Consider the following 16,923-nt stretch of genomic DNA (forward strand, 5'->3'; position numbering starts at 1 on the left):
TGTTAATTTGGTGGAAACTACATAATCTTTTATTTGTAAACACAGACGAATAAAAATCACCCAGTAATGACTAAGTGCTGTTGTGGAATCACCCTTCAGGGGGCGCTGCTGAACAGACGTCCTCGTGTGGGACTTACCCACACCATGTGGTGCACGGTGTAGATGTCGGAGTCTCCCATGTAGACTCGGATGGCCCTCAGCGTGAAGCCGTACTTCTTACCCGCTCTGTGGATGACTATGGCGGGCCTGACGCTGGTCACAGCGGGCGACAAGTCCCGACTTGGGGATGAGTCGCGTGATGACGGGTTGGATGACAGCGAGTGGGGGGACATCGGGCTGGCCAATGGAGAGGCTCCATGGTGGTCTAAGGATGGAGACAAGAAGAATTTGGTTGGTGAAGTTGGTCTCTGAGTCCACTGGAGTCCAGAGACTAAAAACTAAAAAATAACTGACAAACAAAAAAAATTCTATTTGTGGGCATTTCTGTTAGTTAGCAGGTAAAAGACCATCAGGCGCACTTCAACTGGCCCCTCCCACACAGATCGGGTAGAGCGAGCTAAGCCCCGACTCCTGCATTAAGAGAAGCAGCACGATTTGCTGAAATGTTGGTGATTTATGGAAACAAACACGCACATAAATATCAAGGCCAGAAAAATGACCATGTTCATCTTTATATAGCAAATGACCTGCAGGGATTATCGGCAATGACCTGGGGGGACTATGAACACTGGCCCGGGGAGGGTTATCAGCACTGACCTGCGGGGATTATCGGCACTGACCTGCGGGGGTTATCAGCACTGACTTGGGGGGACTATGAACACTGGCCCGGGGAGGGTTATCAGCACTGACCTGGGGAGACTATGAACACTGGCCTGCGGGGATTATCGGCACTGACTTGGGGGGACTATGAACACTGGCCCAGGGAGGGTTATCAGCACTGACCTGGGGAGACTATGAACACTGGCCTGCGGGGATTATCGGTAATTACCTGTGGGGGGATTATCGGCACTGACTTGGGGGGACTATGAACACTGACCTGCGGGGGTTATCAGCACTGACCTGGGGGGACTATGAACACTGACCTGCGGGGGTTATCAGCACTGACCTGGGGAGACTATGAACACTGGCCTGCGGGGATTATCGGCACTGACCTGGGGGGACTATGAACACTGACCTGCGGGGGTTATCAGCACTGACCTGGGGGGACTATGAACACTGGCCTGCGGGGTTTATCAGCACTGACCTGGGGGGACTATGAACACTGACCTGCGGGGGTTATCAGCACTGACCTGGGGGGACTATGAACACTGACCTGCGGGGGTTATCAGCACTGACCTGGGGAGACTATGAACACTGGCCTGCGGGGATTATCGGCACTGACCTGGGGGGACTATGAACACTGACCTGCGGGGGTTATCAGCACTGACCTGGGGGGACTATGAACACTGACCTGCGGGGGTTATCAGCACTGACTTGGGAGGACTATGAACACTGGCCTGCGGGGTTTATCAGCACTGACCTGGGGGGACTATGAACACTGGCCCGGGGAGGGTTATCAGCACTGACTTGGGGGCACTATGAACACTGGGCTGCGGGGATTATCGGCACTGAGATGGGGGGGGATTATTGGCACTGACCTGGGGGATTATCGGCACTGAGATGGGGGGGATTATTGGCACTGACCTGCGGGGATCATCAGTGACAGCGTGGTGGCAGAAGCTGATTTGATGACCTTGTTGAGCGGCCTGGATGTGGGCGTCACCAGAGGTTTGTCTCCATCACCAGACAGCAGACGATGGCGAGCTCGACGGACTGCCAGGTCGCTGATGGCCTTCGGTGTCGTCAGACATTCACCTTCTACTGCTCCTTTAATGCCTCCACTCGTGCCGCCATTACTGCCGTTACCACGATCCCAGCTGTCTCCCATACTGCCCGCTGCATGGACACAAAGGACCAGAATGTGCTCAACGATGGACTGAGAATAATAATCTAACAAAAAAAACTCTTGATGCTGTTTGAAGATTTCAGTTAAATGTAAAATTACTGGACGTTCCTGCGTGAGAGTGACGCAAAATAACATTATATTGAGAGTGTAGAATGAAGACCTATTCCAGGTCTTAATTAGGAAAGACTGGAAATCTCCATTTTACCTCCCACGTTTGACCCCCTACAGTTTGCGTACCGATCAAACTGCTCTGCTGAGGACGCCTTATCCACTGCTCTGCACCTCTCCATGAACACCTGGAGAGGAAAAATGCATGGGTCCGGATGCTGCTGGTTGATTTTAGTTCTGCGTTTAACACCATAATCCCACAGCGTCTGACTGACAAAATGGGCACACTGGGACTGAACACCCCCCTGCTGAACTGGATACTGGACTTTTTGACAAACAGGTCTCAGTTTGTGTGCGGAGTTAACAACAGCAGGTCGAACACCATCAGCATGAGCACAGGCTCTCCACAAGGGTGTGTGTCGAGTCCCCTCCTCTTCAACCTCATGACCCACAACTGCTGTGCAAAGTTCAGCAAAAATCACATCATCAAATATGCTGACGACAACAGTAACAGGGCACATCCAGGATGAGGACGACACACACGACAGGGAGAAGGTGAGACTCTGCAACAACAACCATCTGATCCTGAATGTGGAGAAAACCAAAGAGCTGGTGACTGACTTCCTGGGATTTCATATCTCTGACAACCTGACCTGGACTCTGCACATATCCTGTCTGGTCTCTGCCAATCAGCATCTGCACTTTCGCCACAGGTTAAAGAGTAGCCATCTGACCCCAGCTATTCTCAACTCCCTCTAAAGAGGAACAATAGAGTGTACTAACCAGTAATCTCTCTTTCTGTGAAATGAAAGCAGTCTAGTAGCAGCCTTACAGAGGGAAAGGCACTGGGGAGGGCTGTGAGGGCAGCAGAGAGGATTATTATGGCCAGGCTGCCAACCATTGGTGAACTGGCAGAACAGTGCTGCTTCTCCAGGGCAGGAAGGATAACAGGGACACTTCACATCCCTTCAACAAGCTGTTTCCTGAATGACAATAAAACAAGTCTAAAAGCAGATACTTCTGAGCCTGAACAGTGCCCTCTAGTGGATGCTATTGCAAATGCTCATTTTCACAGGTCGATTTATACACAGCAGAAACGATGATCACATGATCACAGCTTATGGTGGATCATCTCACATATGCTGTGCTGTTCAGAACACACATGTGCATGTTGTGTTTGTACTGACGTGTGAGCGTGGCCTTGCTGCTCTGGCTGGAGGCGGAGCTTGGCGTGGTGGGCGACTCATCCAGCATCAGCTCTCTTTCCACTGGGAGCTCCGGGATGGACAGGGGGAGCTCCTCGCTCCATGGACCTCTCACTGTGCTCGGCGTTAGCAGGCTGGTGCTCTTACGGCCGCTAGCGGCTCCTGGCGGCCCAAGACAGAATCCATTTAGGGCTCCAACATTCACACGATAAAACGTCTCTGCTGGTATCAACATCTAAATGAATCCATTCTGATGATCTCTTTAAACAAAGAGCTTCTTACATCAGCACCAAAACAAAGCGAAAAATCAAAGTGTCTTTCAGAACCGCAGCCTCACAAACACAAATCAGGGGTTTGTGATGTTTCTTCAGGTGGCGTTTACTTTGGGTTTAACTAAGAATTAAAGTTAAGGTGAGAATCATAAAGGCTTTTCTTGAAAAAAAAAGTGCTTGCTATTTTATTCCGCCCGCCCGTTTGCGTGCGCATGTACGCATGCATGCACTCACACTCGTACCTGGGCCTCCTTCCTCCTCAGAGGAGATGGCAAAGCGAGGCATCTCGATGATGGCAGAGCAGCAGCGCCTCCTCACAGTCAGTGGAGGGCTGGAGTCGCTCTCCGTGTGTGACGACTCCGACACGGACAGACGCTTCCTCAGGCTGGAAAGGAAAGTAGGAAATGTGTGCAAAACTACAACACAGAAGACCAGAGTGTGCACGTGTGCAAAACTACAACACAGAAGACCAGAGTGTGCACGTGTGCAAAACTACAGTACAGAAGACCAGAGTGTGCACGTGTGCAAAACTACAACACAGAAGACCAGAGTGTGCACGTGTGCAAAACTACAGTACAGAAGACCAGAGTGTGCACGTGTGCAAAACTACAACACAGAAGACCAGAGTGTGCACAACTACAGTACAGAAGACCAGAGTGTGCACGTGTGCACACTGTGGCCTGTAAATGTTTGTGCTGTTTGTGTTACTGAGGATAAGAACTCACATCTCTGGAGACCCCACCAGCCATGATCGGTCTCTGGACTTCAGTCCGCTCAGACTGTCAAGCCGGTCGCTGCCCTCCTCACTGAGGCTGCGTTTGGTGGGGGGCGGAGTCCTCTTCTCTTCGTGCAGAGACAGACGCTCCATGCTGCTGTAAACCTGCACATTCCTCTATTTCAGTGTGGACAACAATCACTGCACACCAACACACAACAGCTGTGAGATGCAAGCAAACAGGAACCAGCAGGGTTATGAGCAGGAACCAGTCAGTCCGATTCAGGCCCCGAGGCTCATGGGAGTCTACTACTCCCTCTGCTGGTTACCTCCCCAGAGATAGCCGGGACCCATTTACAGCTGGGTGGACTGGGACAATGCAGACCAAGTGTCTTGTGTAAGAACACAGACCAGCAATGGGGGAAAAAGAGAGATTAGTGCCAATTGATGAGAAGAAGGTGGAAGAACAGAAATATAGATTTGTGCTAAATTTCATAACGATGTTACTCATCATGAAATGTGAAGCCACGAGAGCCAAATGTTTGAAGGTTCTTTCAGAGGCAGTGAAAAGCATCGACTACATCAGACGGATGAACACCGCCGCATACTTTATCAGACAGCAAAAAAAGAAGGGGCATGGCCTACAAAATGGAAAACTTCCATTACTGTGGAAACAGTCCCAAGTCCCATGTGATTGGAGTGTTTTTTTGTTGTTTTTATTTCAGTTCTTCCACAGATGCACATGAGAAAACAATGAAAAATGGATCACAAGGATGAGGAAATATACACACACATATACATATATAAACAAACAATAATGTGTGTAGGGGAGGCATTGCTGTGGTTTCTGTTGCTAGGCAACAGGCCAGTTAAAGGGGACACACACATTCATACATCTGACACTTTCCCAGTCAATTAAATGGGAAAGTGTCCAAACATTTGATATATACACACACACACATATACATACGAGGTCTGTTAGAAAAGTATCCGACCTTTTTATTTTTTGCAAAACCTGATGGATTTGAATCACGTGTGCTTGCATGAGCAAACCTTGAACCTTCGTGCGCATGTGTCAACTTTTTCACGCCTGTCGATTGCATCATTTCCTGGTAAGCAGCCTTTGTGTGAGGACATGTGCAGCGCACTCAGCGGATTTTCATTTCAAGGAAAAAGACGGAACGACTGGAGCAGCGCCGCATCAAATTATGCCAGAAACTGGGCGACAGCCAGGTGGAAACCGTTCGGATGATTCAGACGGCTTTCGATGACTTTTTAGTCGTGTGACTATCTGAGAAACTGTGGAAGAGGTAGGCATGTCACAGCATGTCCTGTGAGACTTCAACACAGAGGCGCTTTTGCCCCCACCGTCAGCAGCTTCGGGACGAATTTCGCCGCCACTCTTTTCATGGCCAAATCTTCTGTCACAGTGGAATGTACTGAAAAAGTGCTGATGTCCACCTCTTCCGCAATTTCTTGGATAGTCACACGACGGTCCCACATCACCACAGCGTTCACTTTGGAGATGATCTGGTCATATCAGCATGTTGATGGCCGACCGGAGCGTGGCTCGCTCTCCACCGTTGTGCGGACGTCTTTAAACCGGTTGTACCGCTCCTTAATCTGTGTGATGCCCACAGGATCATCACCGAAAGACTTCTGAATAAGCCTGTTTCCACCTGGCTGTCGCCCAGTTTCTGGCAAAATTTGATGTGGCGCTGCTCCAGTCGTTCCGTCTTTTTCCTTGAAATGAAAATCCACAGAGCGCACTGCACACGTCCCACACAAAGGCTGCTTACCAGAAAATGATGCAATCGACAGGCATGAAAAAGTTCACGCATGCGCACGAAGGTTCAAGGTTTGCTCATGCAAGCACACGTGATTCAAATCCATCAGGTTTATGAAAAAAATAAAAAGGTCCGATACTTTGTTAACAGACCTCGTATATATATATATATATATATATATATATATATATATATATATATATATATACACACACAGTGGGGTAAAAAAGTATTTAGTCAGCCCCTGATTGTGCAAGTTCTCCTACTTAGAAAGATGAGAGAGGTCTGTACTTTTCATCATAGCTTCACTTCAACAATGAGAGACAAAATGAGAAGAAAAAAAAAAAAATCCAGGAAATCACATTGTAGGATTTTTAAAGAATTTATTTGTAAATTATGGTGGAAAATAAGTATTTGGTCAACCACAAAGAAGCAAGATTTCTGTCTCTCACAGACCTGTAACTTCTTCTTTAAGAAGCTCTTCTGTCCTCCACCTGTTACCTGTATTAATGGCACCTGTTGGAACTCATTATCTGTATAAAAGACACCTGTCCACAGCCTCAAACACTCAGACTCCAAACTGAACCATGGCCAAGACCAAAGAGCTGTTGAAGAACACCAGGAAGAACATTGTAGATGTGCACCAGGCTGGGAAGAGTGAATCTACAATAGTCAAGCTGGCTGGTGTGAATAAATCAACTGTGGGAGCAACTGTAAGAAAACTGAAGACATACAAGACCATTGATAATCTACCTCGAGCTGGGGCTCCACGCAAGATGTCATCCCGTGGGGTCAAAATGATCATGAGAACGGTGAACAAAAATCCCAGAACTACACGGAGGGACCTGATGAATGACCTGCAGAGAGCTGGGACCAAAGTAATAAAGGCTACAAACTACACAGAGAGGGACTCAAATCCTGCAGTGCCAGGCGTGTCCCCCTGCTTAAGCCAGTACATGTCCAGGCCCGTCTGAAGTTTGCCAGAGAGCATATGGATGATCCAGAAGAGGATTGGGAGAATATCGTGGTCAGATGAAACCATTCTTCCAGCATGACAATGATCCCAAACACACCACTCGGGCAACGAAAGAGTGGCTCCGTAAAAAGCATTTCAAGGTCCTGGAGCGGCCAAGCCAGTCTCCAGACCTCAACCCCATAAGAAATTTGTGGAGGCAGTTGAAAGTCTGTGTTGCCCAGCGACAGCCCCAAAACATCACTGCTCTAGAGGAGATCTGCATGGAGGAATGGACCAAAATATCAGCTACAGTGTGTGTAAACCTGGTGAAGACTTAAGCCCCGTTTACACATAGACGGTTTTGTCGGCGGGTAGTACGTAGACTGAAGTTCGCGGTAGTTCTGGCTGTTTTCACGGCGGAAAGGGGTCGGAGCATTTCGCCGGCGTTTTGACTGTTGTACTAGCCGCAAATACGCGGATAAAACGCCGCTAAATCTGCCGAATAAAGTGGCATTTTGACGCAGTAGCATCTGGCACACATCAGGCAACGGGGGTTAATACCCAGTTCTATCCTTTACAATCGCAGGTTAAGACGCGCGTGAGAACGGCGGTGTTCTGCTGCCGCCGATAATGCCCTGTGTACCGCTGGTTTTATCCAGGCAAATCCTGCGTTACTCCAGGAACTTTTGCATATAGGCACCGCCCCCAGAGTATAATAGGCTGAAACATCAGGAATACATGCCTCTGTCACTTCAGGGGGAGGGAGATCATCCTCAGCCTTTTCTTCTCCTTCCTTTCCCCCTCCTCAATGTGTTGCTCCGTCTCCACCACAGGCCTCCCCCCTGCTTCTGAACCAGACCTCTTGGTAAGTCCTTGCCGCTGCCAATTTTCTTTTAGGAGGCATACTGGAGCTTCTCTGCACGAATGTCTGGAGCTGGCCGCAAGTGAGAGGCCTGCATGCAGCGCGCTAGCGTTTTTATACTGACCGCCGCCTATCGGCCGTTTGGAACACCGACCGGGAGGTGGCGTTTAGAACAGCGTACTGTCTGCTAGCGCCGCCGTTTTGTCTGCCTCTGTCGCCAGTTAAAACGCTCTTGAGGACGCCAATGTGGGCTCTATCGCCGTTTTACACGCCGTTGATTAGGGATACAACGCCGTCCGCCAATTACGGTGGTGTAAACTGCAGCACTACAGGAGGGGCAGGATGAAACTGCGATTAAAAAGTATCAAACGTCGTTGTTTGTGTTGTCTCCGTCATCACGCGAATTCTCCGGGAGCGCTCCCGGAATTATTCGACATATTGAATAATTTTTTCGACGATTCCCAGTAAAGCCGGAACTAAGCCACGCCCCCTAGTGCCGGCATTAACAACGGCGTTTGATCCTTAAGACGGCCAAAAACTCTTCCGGGACGCTTCCAGGAGCTCTTACCGTCTATGTGTAAACGGGGCTTTACAGGAAACGTTTGACCTCTGTAATTACCAACAAAGATTATGTTATAAAGTATTGAGTTGAACTTTTGTTATTGACCAAATACTTATTTCCCACCATAATTTACAAATAAATTCTTTAAAAATTCTACAATTTGATTTCCTGGATTTTTTTTCTCATTTTGTCTCTCACAGCTGAAGTGTACCTATGATGAAAATTACAGACCTCTCTCATCTTTCTAAATAGGAGAACTTGCACAATCAGGGACTGACTAAATACTTTTTGGCCCCACTGTATGTATGTATAGTGCCACAGGCACTGGATGATATAAGACATCACAGGTTCAGCTAGAAAAGTGGGGATGTCCAAACTGTAAAGACTGTATCAAGGTTTAAAAAAAAAAAAATCTTAAAAACCCATCAGATGAGTTTGGAGCTACCTACGTGCTACTCCTGTACTACATTTCAGGTCAATATCAAATCAAATCAATTTTATTTATATAGCGCCAAATCACAACAAACAGTTGCCCCAAGGCGCTTTATATTGTAAGGCAAGGCCATACAATAATTACGGAAAAACCCCAACGGTCAAAACGACCCCCTGTGAGCAAGAACTTGGCGACAGTGGGAAGTTAAAACTCCCTTTTAACAGGAAGAAACCTCCAGCAGAACCAGGCTCAGGGAGGGGCAGTCTTCTGCTGGGACTGGTTGGGGCTGAGGGAGAGAACCAGGAAAAAGACATGCTGTGGAAGACAGCAGAGATCAATCACTAATGATTAAATGTAGAGTGGTGCATACAGAGCAAAAAGAGAAAGAAACACTCAGTGCATCATGGGAACCCCCCAGCAGTCTAAGTCTATAGCAGCATAACTAAGGTTCAGGGTGGTTCAGGGTCACCTGATCAAGCCCCAACTATAAGCTTTAGCAAAAAGGAAAGTTTTAAGCCTAATCTTAAAAGTAGAGACGGTGTCTGTCTCCCTGATCCGAATTGGGAGCTGGTTCCACAGGAGAGGAGCCTGAAAGCTGAAGGCTCTGCCTCCCATTCTACTCTTACAAACCCTAGGAAACACAAGTAAGCCTGCAGTCTGAGAGCAAAGCGCTCTATTGGGGTGATATGGTACTATGAGGTCCCTAAGATAAGATGGGACCTGATTATTCAAAACCTTATAAGTAAGAAGACGACTGTTAAATTCTATTCTAGAATTAACAGGAAGCCAATGAAGAGAGGCCAATATGGGTGATATATGCTCTCTCCTTCTAGTCCCTGTCAGTACTCTAGCTGCAGCATTTTGAATTAACTGAAGGCTTTTCAGGGAACTTTTAGGACAACCTAATAATAATGAATTACAATAGTCCAGCCTAGAGGAAATAAATGCATGAATTAGTTTTTCAGCATCACTCTGAGACAAGACCTTTCTAATTTTAGAGATATTGCGCAAATGCAAAAAAGCAGTCCTACATATTTGTTTAATATGCGCATTGAATGACATATCCTGATCAAAAATGACTCCAAGATTTCTCACAGTATTACTAGAGGTCAGGGTAATGCCATCCAGAGTAAGGATCTGGTTAGACACCATGTTCTAAGATTTGTGGGGCCAAGTACAATAACTTCAGTTTTATCTGAGTTTAAAAGCAGGAAATTAGAGGTCATCCATGTCTTTATGTCTGTAAGACAATCCTGCAGTTTAGCTAATTGGTGTGTGTCCTCTGGCTTCATGGATAGATAAAGCTGGGTATCATCTGCGTAACAATGAAAATTTAAGCAATGCCGTCTAATAATACTGCCTAAGGGAAACATGTATAAAGTGAATAAAATTGGTCCTAGCACAGAACCTTGTGGAACTCCATAATTAATCTTAGTCTGTGAAGAAGATTCCCCATTTACATGAACAAATTGTAATCTATTAGATAAATATGATTCAAACCACCGCAGCGCAGTGCCTTTAATACCTATGGCATGCTCTAATCTCTGTAATAAAATTTTATGGTCAACAGTATCAAAAGCAGCACTGAGGTCTAACAGAACAAGCACAGAGATGAGTCCACTGTCTGAGGCCATAAGATGATCATTTGTAACCTTCACTAATGCTGTTTCTGTCTAACCAAATACCGGCATCAATGAAAGCAGCCAAAGATAACGATATGTCTTTGGGATGGTTATGAGTAATTTTTTCTCTAATAGTTAAAATTTTATTAGCAAAGAAAGTCATGAAGTCATTACTAGTTAAAGTTAAAGGAATACTCGGCTCAACAGAGCTCTGACTCTTTGTCAGCCTGGCTACAGTGCTGAAAAGAAACCTGGGGTTGTTCTTATTTTCTTCAATTAGTGATGAGTAGTAAGATGTCCTAGCTTTACGGAGGGCTTTTTTTTATAGAGCAACAGACTCTTTTTCCAGGCTAAGTGAAGATCTTCTAAATTAGTGAGACGCCATTTCCTCTCCAACTTACGGGTTATCTGCTTTAAGCTGCGAGTTTGTGAGTTATACCACGGAGTCAGGCACTTCTGATTTAAGGCTCTCTTTTTCAGAGGAGCTACAGCATCCAAAGTTGTCTTCAATGAGGATGTAAAACTATTGACGAGATAATCTATCTCACTCACAGAGTTTAGGTAGCTACTCTGCACTGTGTTGGTATATGGCATTAGAGAACATAAAGGAGGAATCATATCTTTAAACCTAGTTACAGCGCTTTCTGAAAGACTTCTAGTGTAATGAAACTTATTCCTCACTGCTGGGTAGTCCATCAGGGTAAATGTAAATGTTATTAAGAAATGATCAGACAGAAAGGAGTTTTCAGGGAATACTGTTAAGTCTTCAATTTCCATACCATAAGTCAGAACAAGATCTAAGATATGATTAAAATGGTGGGTGGACTCATTTACATTTTGAGCAAAGCCAATAGAGTCTAATAATAGATTAAATGCAGTGTTGAGGCTGTCATTCTCAGCATCTGTGTGGATGTTAAAATCGCCCACTATAATTATCTTATCTGAGCTAAGCACTAAGTCAGACAAAAGGTCTGAAAATTCACAGAGAAACTCACAGTAACGACCAGGTGGACGATAGATAATAACAAATAAAACTGGTTTCTTATCTCTATCTTTAAAAACTGCTGACCAATGGCTCAAGGTGCCTCTTTCAATATGCCCGCCATGGCAGCCATATTTGAAGACGGATTGTAACGCCTCGCACAAACTTTGTTGTCATCATGGGTGAGAACATGCACACCAAGTTTCAGCTTCATTGGTTTCTGAGAATTACATGTTTAATGTGACAACTGGAAAAGTGGGCGTGATCACAGCCCAGGGGTCATATCAAGGTCAAAACTGAATATTTCACAAAACCCACTGGATGTTTTTGGGTTTGCTGACTGCTGCATAAATGGCTGACAAATGTCTATATATGAGATTAGAGAGTCTAAAGATGTTGACACATGCTGCCGCTGATGCCAACACCAACAGACACACGACATAATCTCACCGGACCTTCAGCCTGAGTGAACTAAAAAAAAACCTCAATACATGTATTATGTATGTCTTATATAAAAGGGATCATCGTGCCTTTACAGACTCCTTGGACAGTATTTGTTGGATCCTGATCCCGGCTTCAGGCACTGGGAATGTTTACCTTGTTGAATCGCGGAGAACAGGACGAGAACTGTCGTAACTCCACGTGCTCGTCATCGTTGGTGTCGTCCTCCTCCTCCGAGTCCACGTGATGGTACCGATCCGTCCGAGCTGAGAGAAAAAGAAAAGTGTGGTGCATGTGTTGAAAACACAGAAGACACACACACACACACACACACACACACACACACACACACACACACACACACACACACACACACACACACACAGAGAAAGACATACAAAGACAGAGACAGAGAGAGAGAAAGACATAAAAAGACAGACACAGACAGACAGGCAGAGACACAGGCAGGCAGACAGGCAGAGACACAGACAGGCAGGCAGACAGAGACACAGACAGGCAGGCAGACAGAGACACAGACACACACACACAAAGAGAAACAGACAAGCAAACACACACACACACACACACACACACACACACACACACACACACACACACACACACACAGAGAAAGACATACAAAGACAGAGACAGAGAGAGAGAAAGACATAAAAAGACAGACACAGACAGACAGGCAGAGACACAGGCAGGCAGACAGGCAGAGACACAGACAGGCAGGCAGACAGAGACACAGACAGGCAGGCAGACAGAGACACAGACACACACACACAAAGAGAAACAGACAAGCAAACACACACACACACACACACACACACACACACACACACACACACACACACACACACACACACACACACACACACAGAGAAAGACAAAGACAGAGACACAGACAGACAGGCAGACACAAAGACAAACATACAAAGACAGGCAGAGACAGACAGACAGGCAGACAGAGACAGACAGGCAAACACACACACACACAGAGAAAGACATACAAAGACAGAGACAGACAGGCAGAGACAGACAGGCAGAGACAGACAGGCAGGCAGACAGGCAGAGACACAGACAGACAGGCAGACACAAAGACAAACATACAAAGACAGGCAGAGACAGACAGACAGGCAGACAGAGACAGACAGGCAAACACACACACACACAGAGAAAGACATACAAAGACAGAGACAGACAGGCAGAGACAGAGACAAACATACAAAGACAGAGACAGACAGGCAGAGACAGAGACAAACATACAAAGACAGACAGACAGACAGACAGACAGACAGACAGACACACACACACACAGAGAGAAAGACATACAAAGACAGAGACAGGCAGAGACAGAGACAAACATACAAAGACAGAGACAGACAGGCAAACACACACACACACACACACACACACACACACACACAAAGACATACAGAGACAGACAGACAGGCAGAGACACAGGCAGACAAAGACAGACACAGACAGACAGGCAGAGACAGACATACAAAGACAGAGAGAAACAGACAGACAGGCAGAGACAGACAGACAGACACAGACAGGCAGAGACACAGACAGACACAAAGACAGAAACAGACACACAGAGACAGAGACAGACACAGAGACACACATAGAGACAGACACAGACAGACACACAGAGACAGACACAGACAGAGACACAGACAGACATACTGTCAAAGTAGCTGGTGTCGTCCTCAGACTCCAGCTGGGGGATGAACTCTGCTTTCTGTCTCAGCAAACCGTTCCAGTCCAGACTGGTGAAAAAGGCATGTTCCTTCACCTCAAAGGCACTTCCTGTGGAGGGGGCGGGGTTACGAGAGATCTGCTCTGGTCCAAAAGTTTGGAACCAAACCAAAATGGACCTGAAGGACTTCTATCTGGGTCGAGTCAGGGCTGGGCTGCTGCACATCACTACGTCCACCACGCGGCAGAACTGCATGGTGTCCTGGATGGCAACCACCCAGGCAGACAGCCGCTCCATCCCCACCTTTCCAAGGTAATGATCCATCTGCTGCAGCCAGGGGAGAGGTGGAGAGGTGGGCGTGTCCTCCACCTTCCCCAACACTGCTGGATCACGTCCAGAGAAACACACGTCCCTGTGCTTCAGTGCTGAGGACGGCAGTGGCTGCACGAGGCTGAGGACACACCCACGCATCACCTGTCTGCGGTCGAGAGGTGGCTCCTTGGGGGAGGCGGGGCTTGGAACGCGGCCTGAGTGCGGGAATCAGGAAGCACGGCGGTTCTGTGCGATGAGACACGGTGATGTGCAGCAGCAGTCTGGATCTGATGCGCTACCAAACCGTAGCTTATACAGATTTCTTCAGACGTATTAATTTTTTGGAACAGCTGTGTGTGTGTGTGTGTGTGTGTGTGAAGGCTTCAGCAGGAAGGGTAAAAGTGGTTACCGGTGCCCAGCCGCTCCAGAGGGTTCTGTCGGAGCAGCTTGGAGATGAGGTCCTGAGCGTCGTGAGGCAGAGCTTCATCGCCTTCAGGCCACATGATCTCATCTACGAAACAACATCAAAACATCAACTCTCACTTCAAGAAAACTCGACGACTATCCACCGGGACTCAGACCCCTTCATCAAACCCACTAACCAGGTCTTTCAATATCTTTCTTTCACTAGAACATGTTCATTGTTCTATTTCTATAAGAACATTTTTCTTTCTGACATTCAGAACATTTCTCTCCATTTTGCTTCTAAATAAGTGGATCTGATTTTGAACAATGATAATTTGCAGTTTATATATTTATATATTATTATGGTTTGCGAAGCTCTTCTGTTTTTTGCTGTACATACACAATGTGTCCACTGGGGGGCTCTGTCACATAAAATAAACACAACTGCAGAATTATTCCAGAAAGGGAAATTTGGTTTCACTTGCAACATGTAATAACTCAAATATTTGTGACATTTTTAAAGGGATTAATTTTTTCCCCCAATTTATTCATTTGATACAAGCATCTGCAGATTGTAACTGAAGGACATGATTTTGGATGTTAGAAAAAGTACAGCTGAGATTGGACCAATAAAAACAAATTGATAACAATAATAATTTTTAAAAAACAAGGCAGAATAATGAGACAGATTTAAGGGGTTTTTTTGGGTGCAGTTTAAGCGCCCCGTGACTCACCACTGATCACCTGACCAAACAGTTCTTCTGGAGTGTCTCCAAAAAAGGGAGCGCAGCCGAGCAGGAACTCGTACAGGATGACTCCCATGGCCCACCAGTCTACGGGCTTCCCGTATCCCTGACGGAGAATTACCTCTGGGGCGATATATTCTGGAGTGCCAAAAACCTGCAGAAAAAATCACCAAAAACCTCTCAACATGGACACACACACACAAAAAAAAAAACCTGGGAAACGTAAATTCATGTCAAATTCATGCCAATTGAACTACAGCCTGAAACATTTTATATGAAAACGTCTATTCAGAGCCAAGTTTGGCCAAATTGTTATCTTATAATTGTATATTTTAGAATGACCTCCAAATGTTGGTCCAGATTATCCCTCATGAAAACTAACCTGCCGTGGACACGTCCACAGTTTAAAGGAGTCATTCTGGACAGTTTGTTTGTTTTTTTTAAATGTTCCCAATAAAATTATTTACTTTGATGTTTCAAGTTGAACGACCTTTAAGTTCAACAATTCTACGTTTGTACAGGTAGAAACTTTCCACCGTGTGCAAAATTTAGACCTGAACTGGGTCCATTTAGACTGCTGTGACATGTGTAACAAAGTCATTGTGTGTGCAGTTTATTTATGGATAATAACGTTAACATCTGAATCTTTTTTGTAAATACTTCTGTAGGTTTAACAGGCTAATAATGACCCAGGGCAGAGCAGGAACCAGTTACCTGTTTATCCAGGAACTCTCTGGTGTCTTTCTCGATGTGTCCTTCATACAGATTCGTGGTCAGACTCATCAGACCGATTTTCGAGAGGCCAAAGTCCGTCAGCTTGATGTGACCCATGGAGGTGATCAGAAGACTGACGCACAAAAACACAAAACCAGAAGCTAAGAACTTTTTTTACAAAAATGCTGCAAGTATAACAACTTGGGAAAAAAAACAACATAAGGAAGCTGTTCCAATTGAGTTTCACAGCACAAGCTCAATCAGATGAAGTACAGCGCCACCTGTAGGGTAGGAGTGCACACACCCTCCGTGTCCCTCAGCCTGCACCGTCGTTTGGGACACCAGCAGTAACGTTGTGGACGGCAGCAGAGAAAAATCCTCCCTGAGCAGAAACGCCTGATCACCACATTTTTTGGATTGAACTTGTGAGTCCTGCCAGCTTCTCCCTGGTTTTTCCGCTCAGGGTCACCACAGCAAAACTGAGCTGCAAGTTTTACACAACTCCACATTACATGGAGAATGGGGAGGGGTGGGGTTGAACTGGGAACCTTTCGTATGTGAAACAAGCGCATTGACACCAACTCTACCATTTTTTTTGATTCATCTGGGCTGGATTCATTAAATTCAGAGGCATTAAATAAGTGCACGCACGCTGGCTGTCGGTTTCACCATAAGCTCGGTATGTGCTTGTGACACGGTGCACGTCTGGTTCTGTTTCATGAGCACCGAGCGGTCACAGGCTCAGAGTCCACAGAGAGAGTTTAAAGATCTGGGCAGCTCCTAACACACATCAGCAGCACCCCCCCCGATGCGCTTAACATTTACTGGTGTGTGTATGTGTGTGTGTCAGTTATATGTGAGTGCCAGTTATATGTGAGTGCGAGCACTGTTTTTGAGGATGCACGTGGAAGTAAATTTATTGTGCTGTTTTATTGTGCCATGACAATAAGTGATTGTGATACTAAAAACACGCATCGCTTGAAATACACAGAGTCGGTTTCTGGTGGTATCATCTTCCTCCCAGCCAATCAGGGAGGAAGATGATACCACCATCAACCCCCCCCCCAGAGTAAAGGTCCACTCTTAAAGACATCTTGTAGCATAAACAACAAAAACGATGACAATAACAATAATAATAATAAAAAT

The 16,923-nt window shown here is 46.2% G+C and overlaps 1 protein-coding gene across 5 annotated transcripts in view; it reads right to left on the bottom strand.

Moving 5' to 3' along the window:
* Nucleotides 1-16,923, bottom strand: part of mast2 (microtubule associated serine/threonine kinase 2) — a 240,637-nt gene that overhangs the window by 15,485 nt on the left and 208,229 nt on the right. For all 5 annotated transcript variants that reach the window (XM_034179342.1, XM_034179341.1, XM_034179340.1 and 2 more), the window contains 10 exons: nucleotides 15,778-15,910; nucleotides 15,052-15,217; nucleotides 14,322-14,423; nucleotides 13,588-13,710; nucleotides 12,046-12,155; nucleotides 4,256-4,410; nucleotides 3,773-3,915; nucleotides 3,241-3,420; nucleotides 1,684-1,935; nucleotides 138-364 (listed from right to left, as the gene is read on the bottom strand). In XM_034179342.1, the coding sequence (XP_034035233.1) occupies nucleotides 138-364; nucleotides 1,684-1,935; nucleotides 3,241-3,420; nucleotides 3,773-3,915; nucleotides 4,256-4,410; nucleotides 12,046-12,155; nucleotides 13,588-13,710; nucleotides 14,322-14,423; nucleotides 15,052-15,217; nucleotides 15,778-15,910 (1,591 nt within the window). The remainder of the gene's footprint in view (nucleotides 1-137; nucleotides 365-1,683; nucleotides 1,936-3,240; nucleotides 3,421-3,772; nucleotides 3,916-4,255; nucleotides 4,411-12,045; nucleotides 12,156-13,587; nucleotides 13,711-14,321; nucleotides 14,424-15,051; nucleotides 15,218-15,777; nucleotides 15,911-16,923) is intronic.

The sequence above is a fragment of the Thalassophryne amazonica genome, chromosome 10, assembly GCF_902500255.1.
Source record: "Thalassophryne amazonica chromosome 10, fThaAma1.1, whole genome shotgun sequence".
Lineage (NCBI taxonomy): Eukaryota > Metazoa > Chordata > Actinopteri > Batrachoidiformes > Batrachoididae > Thalassophryne > Thalassophryne amazonica.